Here is a 15618-nt window from a genome sequence, read left to right as displayed (position 1 = left end):
ATCTTTAGGAAGCAAACAGCCATGGAGGGAGAGGAGGACGAAACTTTTAAAAATTCCATTATTGTTTAAAAGGATGACCACAGGGATTGCATCTAAGCTCAGCTGAAAGTGGGGTTTTTTAGTTTGTTTTTCAGAAGAGGAAGACCAAAAATCCAATGGAAAAGATAAGAGACCTAGGAATCTGGCTTCCTCATCCACATTATAATTCACTACCCCCATCCCCAGGGGCCCTACACCCGCATTCTCCACAGCAAATGGGCCCCTCAGAGGACTACTTATTGTCGACTACATTCTAGGCACCATGCTGAGGACCTGTCTCAAGGCACACAGCCTGGTGGGTGAGGAGAAAGGAGAACTCAGGGGATCTGAACCTGAGAAGGTGTTGGGGAGAAAGGGGGATGTCCTGACTCATGTCAGAAGATCAGGGATGGCTTCCTGGAGGAAGTAACCACTGAGCTGGCCCTGAGAGAGGAGTTAGTTGGGCAGGGAGCACAGGAAAAGTATGCCGGTGGAGGCAGGGAGAGCCCAGATACCCTGGGGAGGGACCCATGGGCCACATCAATGAGAGGCCCCAGGAGCCTCTCTGAGCCCAGAGCCTGGACCGCCCAGAGCCTGGGCAGTCAGAGGGCAAGGTCCAAGCTACAACCACCAGCCTAGTCCTCCCGAGGGAGGAGTCCCTCAAACTACCTGCAGACTATCCCAGGGCCCAGAATAGAGCTGCGGGGGTAGGGGGTTGGGGGTGGGGGGTGGTGAGAGGACAGAGCTGGCAGGATATGGGGACTGGATCTGGACTGCACTGGAGAGACACAAGGCCCCCTCCCATCACCTCTGCCCCGATCCCTGGAATCCTCACTTACAGGGCTCTGGACTCTCCCGCTCTGCCCCAGGCCTCCACTTGCCACTCCCAGGGTCTGGAACACACCCACATATCCTGATCCTTCACTTCTCTGGATCTTTGCTCAAAGGACCCCTTCCGTGAGGCCCTTCTCAGACCACCCACTACTTCTCAGCAACTGCTCACTCATTCTTAAACACCCTCAACATTTCACATATTTATTATGTTTCTTGCCTGTTCCCATCAATGCACTAGGATACAAACTCCACACAGAAAGAGATTCCTATGTCTCTGGTTCTCTGCTGTATCCTCAGTCCTAGATCAGTGCTTAGCACATAAGAGCTACCATTATTTATTCAACGAATGAATGAACGAAACGAATGAATGAATAAATGAATGAATAGGACAGGTGTGCCATTTGAATGAATGGTGAGTAGAACAGGTGTTGCCATTTGCTGAGAAGGGAAGCAAGGTCGGGGACAGTAGTGGATTTTGGATAAGCATTTGGAGTGGTTGAGGGACAGACAGGCTTGAGGGCCACATGGATGGTGGGGCTCATTTCTGGTTCTTGGAGGCCACTCCAGATGGCCTCAGAGGAGCCTGGGACTGAGTCAGTCCGGTGGCCCCAGGGCAGACAGAGGGAGGAGAACCTGCTGCTCCTGTTCACCCAGCCTGCCCAGGTCTCTGCCCACGGGGCCCACCCAGCCAGCCAGCAGCAGCCTTGTTATATAGTCCTTTTATGGCCTTTGCAGCCAGAGGCCAGGCCGGAAGAGCCTTGGGGGACAGGGTGGTCCTGGTAGCCCCCCACCCTCCTGGTGAGGCTCCAGGACAGGAAACTCAGTTTCACCTCGGCTACCTGAGTCACCACCCAAACACCCCCTGTGTCATATTCCTGGCCCCCATGAGTCTGCATGAGAGGTCCCTCCCCTCCACCTAGGCTAAAGGCACCCCCCTCCCTTGGCCAACAACAGACATGCCCCTGTCTCCTTCCCCCCCTCGCCTTCCTGCTCGCATGCCACCCAACACCCCAGACCCGCCTCCCCCTGCAGAAGCTCCGCCAGCTGCTCCAGCCCACACAGGTCTTCCCCCACCTGAGTTGTGAATGCTCCCATTGTCTGATAACTTGGCATCTCAGCATTTTGATGCTCTTCACCTCATTTCCACAGCCCTCTCTCACTGCCTGCCTCCAAACCCCCAGGGACAGGAGAAACTTTGTGACTAACACAGAGCACATAGTAGGCACGCAAACACTGTACTGAGGGGACTTGGTTGGCTTCTGCGATACTAAAAACACCTTCCTGAGGTTGGACAGAATGAGAGGAAAAAGCTCCACAGACTGATTGTCACATCTTACCTTTCCATTTGCAGGAAACTTCGGCTTTTTAAAAACCCACAAATACGGGCACATGTGTCCTGTAAGTGATTAGAAAAATGTCTGGGAGGACACATGCCAAATCGCTAATGTCAGCCACTTGAGAAGGGGAGGGTGTTTGAATTTTCTCTCTCAGATTATTTAGGTTTTCCTTGAATGGTTTGTTTAAGCTTTATGTGGAGAATTTGAAACATATCCCAAAGCAGAGAAAATAGAATGATGAGCCCCATGTATTGAGTGCCCAGCACCAACAACTAACTGCACGGTGGTCTTATTACATCCACACTCCATCTCAGACCCCTTATCTTTCCAACCATAAATAATACATCCCTGGTTATCTCCAAGGGATCAAGAACTGTAGACAGACAACTAGCCCTTGAACAGGCACTGGGTCAAGAGTGTTTTAGATCTGGGGAGGTCAAGAAGCCAAGTGACAAAGCGATGTAGCTCTCCTCATCCTCAGTTCTTCTATCTGGCTCCTTCACTCTTTACATTCTTTTTTTTTTTTTTTACCCCCTTGACACAAGTCTAAAGTGGAAACGTCTGATAATAAAACCTCAGTACTTAAAAAGAGTGTTTGCTGTGTGCCAGGCACCGAAACCACTTTATGTCCGTTAACTCATTGAATCTTTGTAGCAACCCCGCGAGGTAGGAACAACAATTTTATCCCCTTTTTACAGGTGAGGGAACTGAGGCACAAAAAGGTTAAGTAACTTGCCAAGGACATGAGGCAGAGTTGAATCAGGATTTGAACCCAGGCAAACCTGTTTCTCATTCCACCCTCCCCAATTCATCATCACTCTCGGAGGCTCAGGGAGGCTGACTCCTTCATTTCACAGGTTAAAAGAGAAATAAATGCTGAAGATGAAAGCCACAACCTTGCTATCAAAACTCTGTTGAAACTAAGAGTCAAGCCTCACACCTGCTAAGTGATGTAAGTTTTCTAGGCTGAACAGCCTCCTCGGGTATTTAATTCCCAAAGTCTTAAGTACTCCCATGGCTTAGGCGAGAAGATTAGCAGAGGGGAGAGAAAAGAAAAGAAACCATAACTGAATTCCAAAGTCCAAAGAAAAATCAGCACAATTTACACAGAAGTTTCAAAACCAAAGACTCTGACAAGCTCTGAAATATCCATCTGCGAGGCACAGACGAGCATTTCTTTAGAAATGCAGACTTGAGAAGGCAAAAGGTACAGGAAGCACACCCACAAATTCTCGTTTCTCTATAAAGTTTAGTCATGATGACAGGCCCAGGAGGTGGGGTGGGAATGAAATCAGCCACGTGACCCTCCCCAGCAGCTGTTGAACCCAGTCATTCCCGCAAGGCCACGGGCTCCTTGTTAAGAATGCAGAGATCTAGGGCCAGTATCTCCCAGGACTTATGAGTAAGAGCTGGCACCAAGAGTACCTGTGACCATGAGAGGTGATGTCAGGGAGCTGATTCAATCTCTGATACAATAACCTCACCGGGAGAGGCCTCTTGATGGCCGTGATTCAGGGCCCTGCCCCACCTGTCAATAGGCTCAGGTTCTTAGACCAAGCTGACTCAAGGGGTGACGTTCTCTATGGAAAAGCCACAGCTTTTCCACAAACAAGTTGGTCAACTCATTCCCTTTTCAAAGACTCCCACACAGTTGTGATGAAGAATTTGTGGGGGAGGAAGTTTGCTGTCTGAAAACCCTCATATGAATCCAGGCTTCATTCTGTCAGGTCCTGGGACCCTGGTAGACATGTAACCCTCCTCCGGCCCCCTCTGCCATGAGGAAGAAACTATATGTGGAGCCGCATTCCTCTTGGGCCACACACCAACATGGGGAGAGGGGTGGGTAGCAAGGAAAGAGAACCGGATCCTGGTTTGTGTGGTGACAATTAGTTCTCGGGGTTATTCCTCTAGAAAAATGCCTGCCCAGAGTATGGTCATTACCTGGCACCAATGTGGCCTTAAAGAATGGAGGGAGGGACTTTCCTTGTGGTCCAGTGGTTGACTCCCCATTTCCACTGCAAGGGGCAAGGGTTTTATTCAGGGAACTAAGTTCTCTCATGCTGCCCAGCCAAAAAAAAAAAAAGAAAGAATGTGGAAAGTCCCGATCTCTCAAGAAACAATCCAATTCTAATTACATATTCAGCATCTCACTTCTTCAGGTCTTTACACTAATGTCTTTCTTCTTAGTGAAGACCTCCCTCAAATCCCCCCACCCCAGCACACGCAATTCTTATCACCCTTCCTGCAGTATTTTCTTTCCCTTCCATAGATCACGATCCAACCGCCTCCCCCAGTCTCTTCCAATGAGAAGAGAAGGAAATCCACGAGGACAAGGATTGTCTTTTGTCCTCTGCTAGATCCCCAAGAATAGGACACGACTGAGCAACTGAACAAAAAGATCCCCAACGCGTAGCACAGTGCTAGGTAAGTGCCCAACGTGAACTTGTTCTGTGGACAAAGGAATGCCTCAGTCATCCCGAGGGATGTCTCTCCAAGTCGTTCAGAGCAGGAACTATCCATCGCCTTCACTTGGCTGCTCACAGACCGTCTGCTTAGTTGGCTTTTCCTGTTGTAAAGAGTGCAGACTTTGGAGTCTAATAGCCGCTGAACAAGCAGCCAGGCTCTCCCACTTCTGGTCTGTGTGAACTGCAGCTGCTCAGGGTCTGTCACCACTGGCTTTTTGAGGTGTAAGGGAGAGACAGCATTGGGAAAGAGTTCGGGAGACATAGCACGTACTACTCGTCCAGTGTTATGATAACAACTCTTATGTCATAAGAAGAGAGGATTATTGTCTTTGAGTATTTTGCATCCTCCAGTTCTCTACCAGCTCCCTCCAGGCTCCTATGCACTGCCAAGAACTGGAAGAACGGAAACTGAGTCTTGAACAATTAATGGGCATGAAGGATACCCGGGAAGGTGTTGGGTGTATCTGGAAGCCCTGCTCAAGGAAGGTGTCACCCAGACAATAGGAAACCAAACAGATGGCTCTGGCGGGCTCAGATCTCTTGTTTAGATTTTGATCAGGTGCTTCTTTACACCAAGAAGTGTGGGGAAGAAATGGCTCATCTGACCTTTTCACTCTAGCCGGCAAGCTGTTTTGTGACAAGACAATGAGGTAAGGTTACACCAGGGATGCGCAGGGCTCAGAGAAACTGGGGAGTGCCAAGCAGAGACACAGGCCCTGAGAACATCCTCTTCTCCTGGTGTCCCTTCTGTGACCGATACTGAGAAAATTTCCTCTTTTCTTTAAAATAAAAAGCACAATAATACCTGAAACTAATATATGTCAATTGTATCTCAATTTGTTTGGAAAAAGGCACCACAGTGGAATAACTTCTAAAAGCAAAAGATATGTACAGACCTATATGTACACTCTGAAACCTCATTCATTCATTCAACAAATAGTTATTGACACCAAATATGTGCCAGGAACAAATCCAGGTGCAATACCAATACAGCCTGTGAACTCAACAAGACAAAAAGCCCCTGGCCTCAGGGAGCTCTTGTTCTAGCGGGAGGAGACTGACGGTAGACAGGAGAAATAAGTGAAATATACATTAGATGGTGAAAAGCAATACAGAGGAAAATGAAGCAAAGAAGGGAGAAAGGGTTACCGCCTCCAACACGGGGTTCAAGAAAGGCCTCGTTGAGAGGGTGACATTTGAGCAGAGACTTGAAGACATAAAGGAGTGAGCCATGCAGTTGGCAGGGGGAAACTACCGTTGATGATAGACAGTGCAAAGGCCCTGAGGCCGAAGTGTGCCTGAGGTGTTCTAAGTACAGTCAGGGCAAGAGGTAAGGGATGGGGCAGGGGTGGGGGTAAGGGAGGCAGATTGTGGAAGGCTTATAAGTTGAGAAAAGACTGGCTTTCACCCTGTGTAAAAATGGGAAACCACTGGCAGATATTGAATAGGAGTGATGGTCTCTAACTTAAATTTTAAAAGCCATCACTTTGACTTCTGAGTGGAGAAAAGACTGTGTTGGGGGGGGAGGGGCAGAGGAAGCAGGGAGACCAGAGGGGAGGCTGTTGCAATATCGGTGTGAAGACGCTGGGGGAAAAAAAAGGTCTTTTGGGAAAACTCTCCTGGGAACAGAGGAGGTGCATTGGTGTGTCTGAGTGCCAAACCACAGAAACAGGTGTTCCTCTTAGCCTTCAACTTGCCCAGGTATCGTAAATCTGAAGGGCTTTCGGCCTGTTACATGCTCCTCTAATTACAAAGCCCACTAATGATTATCTAGACCTTGGCCAATTATCCCACAGGATCCTGTGCTGGCCACCATTTATGATTTTCCTCAGGGGGAGCAGGTTCAACTCCAGGCAGGTCCCAGGGGGTCCCAGCAGTGACACCCGAGCTCACAGGGACCCAGGTACGTGTTCCCTCTTCCTGGTGTGGACAGATCCACACCCAGACCTCTGCCTGGCTCTCACACCTTGAGCTGGTCCTGGGTTAGAACTGAGTTTGTTTAGGACACTTTCCCTCCCAACCCGCCTGGAATGCCAGTATAATTGTGCACGTTCAGAGACCCAGAAAGTTGAAAAGACAGAAAGGTAAAAAAAAGTGCAGTTCACCTAGTATTTTTCTGAACGAAAGTCAAAAGGGACAGAGGCTGAAAATGGCTCAGAGGTGAAAGACAAAAGAGGTCCTCAAAAAAACAGGCTGAATTCTAGCATCACAACTAAAAGTAGCGAAATGCAAAAGGTGTGAAGACCTGTTTTTCAAAGGGGAGAAGGAATTCGCCTCAAAAAGGTGAGTTAGCAGGCTTCCCTGGTGGTCCAGTGGTTAAGAGTCTCTCTTAACCAGCAATGCAGGGTTCGAAACTAAGAAAGCTGAAACTACTACAGCCCAGGCACCTAAAACCCAAGCTCAACAAGAGCAGTCACCGCAAGGAGAAGCCCGAGCATCACAACGAAAAGCAGCCACCACTTTCTGAAACTAGACAAACCCTGCACACAGCAGCACAGACCCAGGGCAACCAAAAAACACTAAAATGATTTTTTTTTTTTAAAGGTGAGTCAGTCTCACGGGAGATGCAGTGTGGCGACAGGGTGGTTGAGGGGCGTGGGAAAGAGCACAGTTTTCCGAAGATAAAAGTCCAGCCCTGCCACTACCTGGCTGGGTGAGCCCAGACAAGCTGTCCAACTTCTGAGTCTGTAGGAGATAACACCACTTCCTGCCTTGGGCCACCGGGAGGATTAGCTCAGCTGTCAGGTCTGTGAGGACCCCACTTTTGCAGGTCCCACTCCTAATACTGGTTAGAAACAGAACACTTGTATTTTTATTTGTTGGCCGCCTCCAGATAAATACCCTCAGCAGAGCCCTTCCATCATGTTCTCCTCCAGTGTGTGGGGTCCCTGTAACACCTCTGCATCTACTGACACAAGATTAAGGGAAAAGGAGCACTGCCCTATACAAATTCCCATTTATACTGGTGCCTGCTGTCTCTCGGCCTCCAGACCTTAAATTCCCAAATGCCTCCAAGATGATGGCGCTTCTGGGTCTTTAGAAACTAACACTCTCCTAACCAAGAATTAATTTTCCTTCTCCACTGGCTGCTCTTTCCCTCTCTTCCCAGCAAAGGACCGCCATCCCATTCACCAAGGTCCAGGGGTATAACTGACTGCCGCTCCAATCCTCTGAATATTTTCCCACATCAATGACTTTCTCCAGTAAATGGGAATAGCCACTGGTGGGGGGCGGGGAGTCTCAGAATTTCTAGAATCTCCCTGAAGACCCCCAGCACTGGGTGCACAGTGAGGAGAGGTTTGTGTACTGGCTACTTCCCAGCGCCACCCCCATCTCCATCCCATGGGCTCTACCCATCACCCCTAGAGGTCTCCTTCACTGGCATGGCGGAAAGATCAGTCTTATCCTTCTGGATCAAGGGTGCCCTTGGATCCCTGGACAACAGATGTCCACACCCTGGCTGCCACTGGGTATTTACTCATCAAACATTCAGGAATCAAGCCACTGGAGTCGTCTGGGGTGATGAATCAGGTAGACTTTTTGGGAGCTTTTTAAAATGCCCTGTCAGAAGTTCCCCTTTCAGAGACTGTAGCTCAGTGAACCTGCAGGGGATTTTTGAGGTAATCTGATGCTTAGCCAGGGTCTCAGGGGCTAGGGCACAGCATTTTATGAAACTGAAGAATAGACAGGCATCCTTAAGCCACGTGTATTATGAAATATGTTTCAAAACCAAGCAAAGGCTGCCAGGTTCAAGGTTACCCTCATTTTCTGGCCCCTGCCCTAAGCCAGTTGTTCCTTGCCCACTGACCCCTCCCACCCCAATTCTGAACAATATTTATGGGCAGGTCCACAGGCAAGCCCACCCCAGCCTCGCCTCCCACCCCCAGCACACGGCACAGCGGCAAGCTAGAACACACGGCAGCATTTCCTTTCCTAGCAAAGGGCACTCTGGTCTAGTCACTATTTGCTGTTTGTAGAGCAGTGTTTGCTTTAACACAGAAACGGGGAGAGTGAGGAAACTGGTTTGGCTGGTTTGCTGCATGGGAGAGCACACAGGGAAACGTTTGAACCAAAGGTAAGACAAGGGAGAGTCTCACTCACAAGGCACCTAGGGGCTTTAATGTGTCACCTTCACTGGGCACCTGATGCACAAGGTGACACGCGTACTAGCACGCCCATTTAACAGAAAGGCAGTCTGAGGTTTAGAAAGTCCTGGGCCAACGTCCCTCAGCTGGCAAGGAATTCCTGATTCCAGTCTAGGCAGTCTGACCCAAGAACCTTCTGAATCTTCTTGGGCCTTGAGAGGTGGGGGAGTGGAGGATTGAGGTTGATAAGAGGAAGGAAAGGGAAGAGGAAAAATAACAGAAAGAGGGGGCATAAAACGCTCCCAACAGTAACAAGCAAAAGCTGAAGTATATAAAAGGAAAACTTCAATTAGTAACAGAGAAAAGGAGAGGAGGGGAGGGAGAAGGAGAGAGACACCACAGTTTTTTTTTTTTTTTAAATGGACCAAAGACAAAAAAAAAATTAAAATGTCTAATAACTGCCCTTCCATTTCCAGAATCAGGTTTGAGGTCTGCCCTCTGTGCTCTCCCTGGCTTTCAGAGGGAAGCATTCAGTACCCTATATCCGTAGACACACTTATCAGTATACCCCAGCCTCAAGAGCCACTGGCTGGGCCTGAAGCCCTCACGAGCATCTAGAAAGTTCTAACAGACCCCATTCTCCCTGACAATTACAATCAATACCAGAGGCTAGCTCCAGGCCACAGTTTGAGATGAGAAAAATAAACCAAGGGGTGAGGGGTAGTGAATATTCATTCATTCATCTGTTCAAAATAATATGAGTACAAACTCTGTCCTTAAGAAATATGAGCCATTTAATGACTCTTCCCTGTTTCCTTACATCCTTCTCACTTTATGTTCAACCCACATCAGCTTTATTCATGACTGTAATCCCATATCCAGCCCAATGCTGACACTCAATCTGTGCTCAACTCACAGTTGTTGACCAAAGAATCCAAGTGAAGAAATGAATATTCAAATTTAATCCTCACAACAATTCTGCCCTCCTGCCCCCCAGTTTTACAGATGAAGAAACAGGGTCATAGAAGTAACATGATTTACCCAAGGTCACACAGCTAGACTAGTCAAAGCTATGGTTTTTTCCAGCAGTCATGTATGGATGTGAGAGTTGGACCATAAAGAAAGCTGAGCCCTGAAGAATTGATGCTTCTGAACTGTGGTGTTGGAGAAGACTCTTCAGAGTCCCTTGGACTGCAAGGAGATCCAACCAGTCCATCCTAAAGGAAATCAGTACTGAATATTCATTGGAAGGACTGATGCTGAAGCTGAAACTCCAATACTTTGGCCACCTGATGCGAAGAACTGACTCATTGGAAAAGACCCTGATGCTGGGAAAGACTGAAGGCAGGAGGAGGGGACAACAGAGGATGAGATGATTGGATGGCATCACCCACTCGATGGCATGAGTTTGAGTAAGCTCTGGGAGTTGGTGATGGACAGGGAAGCCTGGCGTGCTACAGTCCACGGGGTCGCAAAGAGTCGGACACGACTGAGCAACTGAACTGAAGACAGCTAGTAGTGGAAATTCAAGTCTGGTCTTTCAACTCCTGGAACTCCCATCCTAATCAGCCCCAGCCCAACTGCCTCCTTGAAAGCCTACAGCCCTGAATGGAGATGCAGGTGGAGGCAGAGTGGAAACCCAGGAAGTCTGACTGTGATGGTTGCCTTTAAGGGATTTTGGGGTTTTGGCAGCTTCTGGGAGATGTGAGAGCTGATTATTTCAGCGTCTGGCATATCTGAGGCTGGAAGGAGTATTCCGGAAAAAGGTTCATTCAATAAAAAGCCCCAAAAAGCAAACAGGGATTTCCCTAGCAGAGGGGAAAGGCAGTTCTAGTGGCCAGTAGAGAAGCAGCAGCCACCAGTCTTCCTTGGTGACCTTCCTCGGGTCTTTTCTGCCACTTCTCGTGAGACACAAAGGCAAGGGCAGGACGATGGGCCATTAATCTCCTTCCCCAGGGTCTGGGCACCAACCCTTGTCAGTAAAGGGAAGTAAGAGCCAGTAAGGGAAATGACATCTGGGAGTTTGAGGGGCAGGGAAGTGGGGATCTTATGATGTAAGGTAACCCCAACCAGGCTTCCATATTTGTTTTTTAAAGCCTGGTTTAATTAGGGGGCCTGCATACTGTTTCCATCACCTTTCAGCACATCTTTTAGAAGGAGGGGGAAATGGGTGTATTTAACCCACACAGGTGGGTGCCTGTGAGCACGGGCCATCCATCAAGCAGTCAGAGCTCAAACGCAAAATATAAGCCCTGTTTGCCTAAAGCCAGGTGGTGGAGGAAGCAAAGCAAAGAAACCATCAGTTTGAAAGCCTGCCTGGCTTTTTTCTTTTTTTTTTAACACCACCCCTCAATCAACTCAAAGCTGAATGCACTAGGATAATACTCCTGAGACCCGAAACTAACGCCTGGGTTTCGCAAACAAGTTTGTATTTAAAAAAAAAAAAAAAGGAAAATAATCAGAAACTCTAAAGACCAATTTACAGTTGTGCTTTTGATGTTTTTTGTTTGTTTATTTGAACATTCTCCATTCTAAAACCTGGAGAGAAACCAAAGTAATAAATACAAAACTGAGTGAGATGGTGGGGTTCAGCCATTTCACAGGACACAGGAATGACCCAGAAAACTACATCCCAAGACCCCCCGAGTTTGGTCAAAACCCTATTCCTGACATTCTTCAGCCACCTGTGGACATAACATCACAGTCTCCTCATTCTCATGCTCCCATGCAGCAAATTCCCCATGGGGCCAATGTTTAAACCTGGCACTAATATCCCAAGCCTCCATCTTCCTGGACTGTCCAAAGGGAATGAGGCTGCCTCCCTAAATCCTGGTTGCCTTTTTAAAATCACAAAGCCAGTTCCCTGAAGTTGCATGTTTTTACCAGAAGGGCACTTTCATCCTGGGGCAAGTCCACAATGGATTGGAAAGAGACCTTATGGTCCAAAAAGGCCAAAACAATCAAACGTCAGGAAATCCGTTGAGTGGGGCTAGGTGTGTGTGTTTCTCTGTGTGTGCTCAGTTATGTCTGACCTTTTGGACTGTAGCCCACCAGGTTCCGCTGTCCATGGGATTTTTCAGGCAAGAATACTGGAGCAGGTTGCCATTTTCCCCTCCAGGGAATCTTCCCCACCCAGGGATTGAACTCAGGTCCTCTACATTGGCACATGGATGCCTTACTGCTGAGCCACCAGGTGTGGAGACAGAAAGGGAACTGGAACCAACATCATGAGCACCAGGATTCCAGAGGCTGCTTCTCTCATCACCACCACCAGCTACAGGCTCCTTCCACCTGCCACCAGGTCTGGTCCACCTCCATCACCACCAGCCCCCCTTGGGGTCCAGTTCTATCACCACCTCTGCTCTCCAGGGCACACCGGGAGAAGGACTTCACAATGCGCATGAGTTCCCCAAAGACACTTTTTTTTTTTTTTTTTTTGAGATTAAGAGGAGAAAGGAATGGAAGAAAGACCAGCTGTTGATCCCTGAGCAGAGTATGGAATTGCCTTATGCATCAGTTTCCTCATCTCAAAACAGAAATGGCAATGGTGCCCAGCGTCATAAGGTTCAATGAGGTGAAATATGTGAACCAGAGTTTGAACCAGAGTCTGGTTCAAAAGTGGATAGGTGTGATTATTAATAATTATTATAATATAATAATAATAATATTATTATTATCATGTAACAATAATAATATCATGTCAGATACAAGAACTTGGTGGTGGGGGATAAAAACTAGACTAGCCCACCTTTGGTGTTACCAGATGTCTTGGTGAAAGAAAACCAAGAAAGTGATCAATACTTGTGTTGCAACACCTCACACACAGATGTACACACGGTTTCTAACCTCTGCCCTGAATTCAAGGTTCAGTCAACTTTGCCTCCTCCCAGAAGCCAGTCTTTGCTCCCCACTGATACTCATCCCCAGCCACCCACACTGCCACCTAAGTGCCCATAGACCACAGTGTCCTCTAAGCAGGTCCTGAGACATTTCAGGACATTTCTCATCAACCTGCTGGAATGGGAAATACCAAGAGCAAGGGTAGGGTATTCCTTTAAGTCCTCAATCACTCCTGGGGTCCAGCACAGGGCCCAGCAGAACACAAGCTGAGATGGGCCAAGTAATGGGGGACCCACTGCAAAATCAAGCAGACAACACCCTATTTTTTCCTTTTTGACCCAAAAGAAAGCTTCACACAACACAGACGGGCCTCAGAAAAACAAATACATTTAATCAATCAAGCTGCAGTTTCTCTGTTAAAAAAAAAGTCGCCTACTGTTGGAACAACTTCTATAGTTGAAAAAAATTTTATAGCATGATTGCTGCATTTTTCACGTGGCCAAAGACTGGAAGAATAAACAGTGAACTCCCTTAGGGGTATTGTGGGTGAGTCCTTCTTTCAAAAAATGTTCCTTTTATTCTTATGATACTCGTCCAGTCAACTAAATCAAGAGGGAGGAGAAAGTCCTTTGATAGGAAATAAGCACCTGGAGATCAGTGAAACCAGAAGAGAAACCAACCTTTCCTGGCTCTCACTCCCAGGCAATAACGAAGTGAAACAAAGCAAAATCTAGAATCCTGATTATCACAGTGATAAGACCCAGAAGTACACTGTGTCTGTTTTTCATTCCCTGAGTCAGGGCCACCAGGCTTTAAAAAAAAAAAACAAAAAAACACCAAAAACCCCTTCCCCCGCCCCCCACACACACACCACTATTCCTTGGGGAAATAGTACCTGTATAAAAATATTTTCATCTCTATGAGCAAAAATCACAGCCTAGTAACCAAGAGAGGACTCCTCAGTCATCCCAGAGATGCTGAATGGGGCCTGGAAGTCAGAACCTAGATCAGATTCCTACTTTGACCCTGGGGCCAGTGGACTCCACCCTCCTGAGCCTCCCATTTGCTCATCAGTTAAAAAACGGGAATTACCACCTCCCCCACCTCCCTCTTCCCACACATCAAGTTTTAGACGTTGGAAAGGACAGACTGTCTTAAAGCGGTCAGGATAATATGGGACACACCGAAGGGCCCCATAACTAAGTCAACCATACAAGACAGCCTCAAACCCAACGCTGTATCCTGGCAAAAGTTTAGATGCCCGCATCTATGTAATCTACAAAGGGTGTCACCTGAACCAGGAAAGACGATGCTCGCCCAGTCCAGCCCGCGGGCGTAGGAGCGCCATTTCTCCGACCCTGCCCACTCCCACTCCACCCGGCTCAGGGACACTGGCGGCGCGCCCTCACCTCTGCCCAGGACTCGCCCTCTCTCCAAGTTCCGCCGGGGCACTGTGAACGTGTAACTCTCAGCGCCAAAGCCAGGAATGCAGGGCTCCGGCTCCTGGCAGAGCCACGATGAGACCTGGGGTAGGGGAAAGGTATGAAACCGGGGTGACTTGGCGGGGCCCCCCTCCTGCCCACACCGAAACCAGCAGCGCCTCCCTTCCCTCTCTGCTGGCACCAATACTGTGGGAGGGGTGGGCCCACCCCACCCCCATTTTCCCGCATTTCCCCCACCCCCATCCCCCCACACCCATCTCCCCCCATTCCTCCCCACAGGGCAGCCAGCCAGCCAAGTCAAAGTCTTTCATTCGGAAACCTGTGGCCGCCAAGCCTCCAGGACTTCTCAGGAGGGAAGGCTGCTGGCTCGCCTTCTCCAGCCTCAGCACCCCTTTCCTTTCAGTCTCCTTTTCAATTTCATTGGAGGCATCTTCCCAATTCCACTCTCCCTATACCGGGACCGCTCGCACTCCTAAGTCCGGTTCCTCAGACCGCGGGCGCTCCGACCTCTTTTCATCCTTTCTTATCCCGGGGTGTGGGGGGCATACCTATTCACTACCCGTTACAGGGCAGGTGCCTTTACCTATTGGTTCCGCTTTCCTTTCCTCGTTCCCAGCTCCTCCCGGACTTACACCAGGGATCCCCGTCCCATACCCCGACGCCCACCCCGCTGCCTGCCCTCTACTCCCCGCCCGTCGCCCACCCGAGTACCCGGAAGCTGCAGCGAGGCGCGCCCCCACCTCTGGCATTTGCGGGAGGCCGTCCGCAAAGCCGCGCTCGCCCTTCGCTATCACTGGCTCCCTCTCCCACTCCCTTCCCCATGGAGTTCTGAGCGCCGCGCAGTTTCCGGGCCATTCGGGCCCTTTGGACCCAAACTTTTTTGGAATAAGAGGGAGCAGGGGACGAGAGAAGAGTTTGGGGGCTGGGGCGCGGCTTATGGGGCCGCAAGGCATCCCGCGCCGTCAGGGGACCCAACGTACCTGCAGCAGCAGCAGGAGCGCAGAGAGGTTGCGGCACCGGGGGCCCATGGCGGGCCGGGCGGGGGCTGAGTAGGATCTAGCTGAGTTGGGCCGGGCTAGAGTCTGGCAGAACTTCCGCGGACTCACAGGTGCTCTGAGGCTCCGGAGGCCACTGAGCTGCCGGGCGCCGCGGGAGCCAGGTGAGCCTCGACGGCCCCGCCCCCGGCACCAGGATTGGCTGAGGATGCACCTGCCGGCCGCAGCCAATGAGCGGCGCGGCAAGGCCTCCGCTTCCTCCGCGGACTTGGGCGGACGCTCCGCCCCCGATCCCGCCCCGGAGCCGCGAGCTGACCAGGTGACCTGGGAGTAGTCATCACGTAATCGTAGGGGCTCCACGATCCCTATTACCATTAGGTTTCAGTACCAGCCTCGCGGTGGCTCGCTAACCTCTGGGGCCAGAGAGGATTTCACCCTTTCACTACTTCTGTCTTTTAAACTTCAGATCTCCATCGGTTCTTGAATCGACAAATCAATTCACTGGGCAGAATCCGCCCTTTGAAAGCCTCAGTTTCGTCACCTACTACATGGTAAAATAAACACAAACGCCTTCCTGTGTTGTTGTGAAGTTGTCATACAAT

At 49.5% G+C, this 15618-nt stretch overlaps 1 protein-coding gene across 2 annotated transcripts in view; it reads right to left on the bottom strand.

Moving 5' to 3' along the window:
* Positions 1 to 15169, bottom strand: part of CDH1 (cadherin 1) — a 71408-nt gene extending 56239 nt beyond the window's left edge. Inside the window, exons 1-2 of one of the 2 annotated variants that reach the window (XM_043898915.1) lie at positions 15002 to 15169; positions 13989 to 14103 (exon numbers count right to left, since the gene is read on the bottom strand). In XM_043898915.1, coding sequence (XP_043754850.1) covers positions 13989 to 14103; positions 15002 to 15049 — 163 coding nt within the window. In that variant the 5' untranslated portion in view covers positions 15050 to 15169. The remainder of the gene's footprint in view (positions 1 to 13988; positions 14104 to 15001) is intronic. The other variant, XM_043898917.1, reaches the window with a different exon arrangement.
* Positions 15170 to 15618: the final 449 nt, after the last annotated feature.

The sequence above is a fragment of the Cervus elaphus genome, chromosome 4 (genome assembly GCF_910594005.1).
Source record: "Cervus elaphus chromosome 4, mCerEla1.1, whole genome shotgun sequence".
NCBI classification, from domain to species: Eukaryota; Metazoa; Chordata; class Mammalia; order Artiodactyla; family Cervidae; genus Cervus; species Cervus elaphus.
The sequence above is the reverse complement of the archived record's forward strand: the minus strand, read 5'-3'. Positions and strand labels throughout refer to the sequence as shown.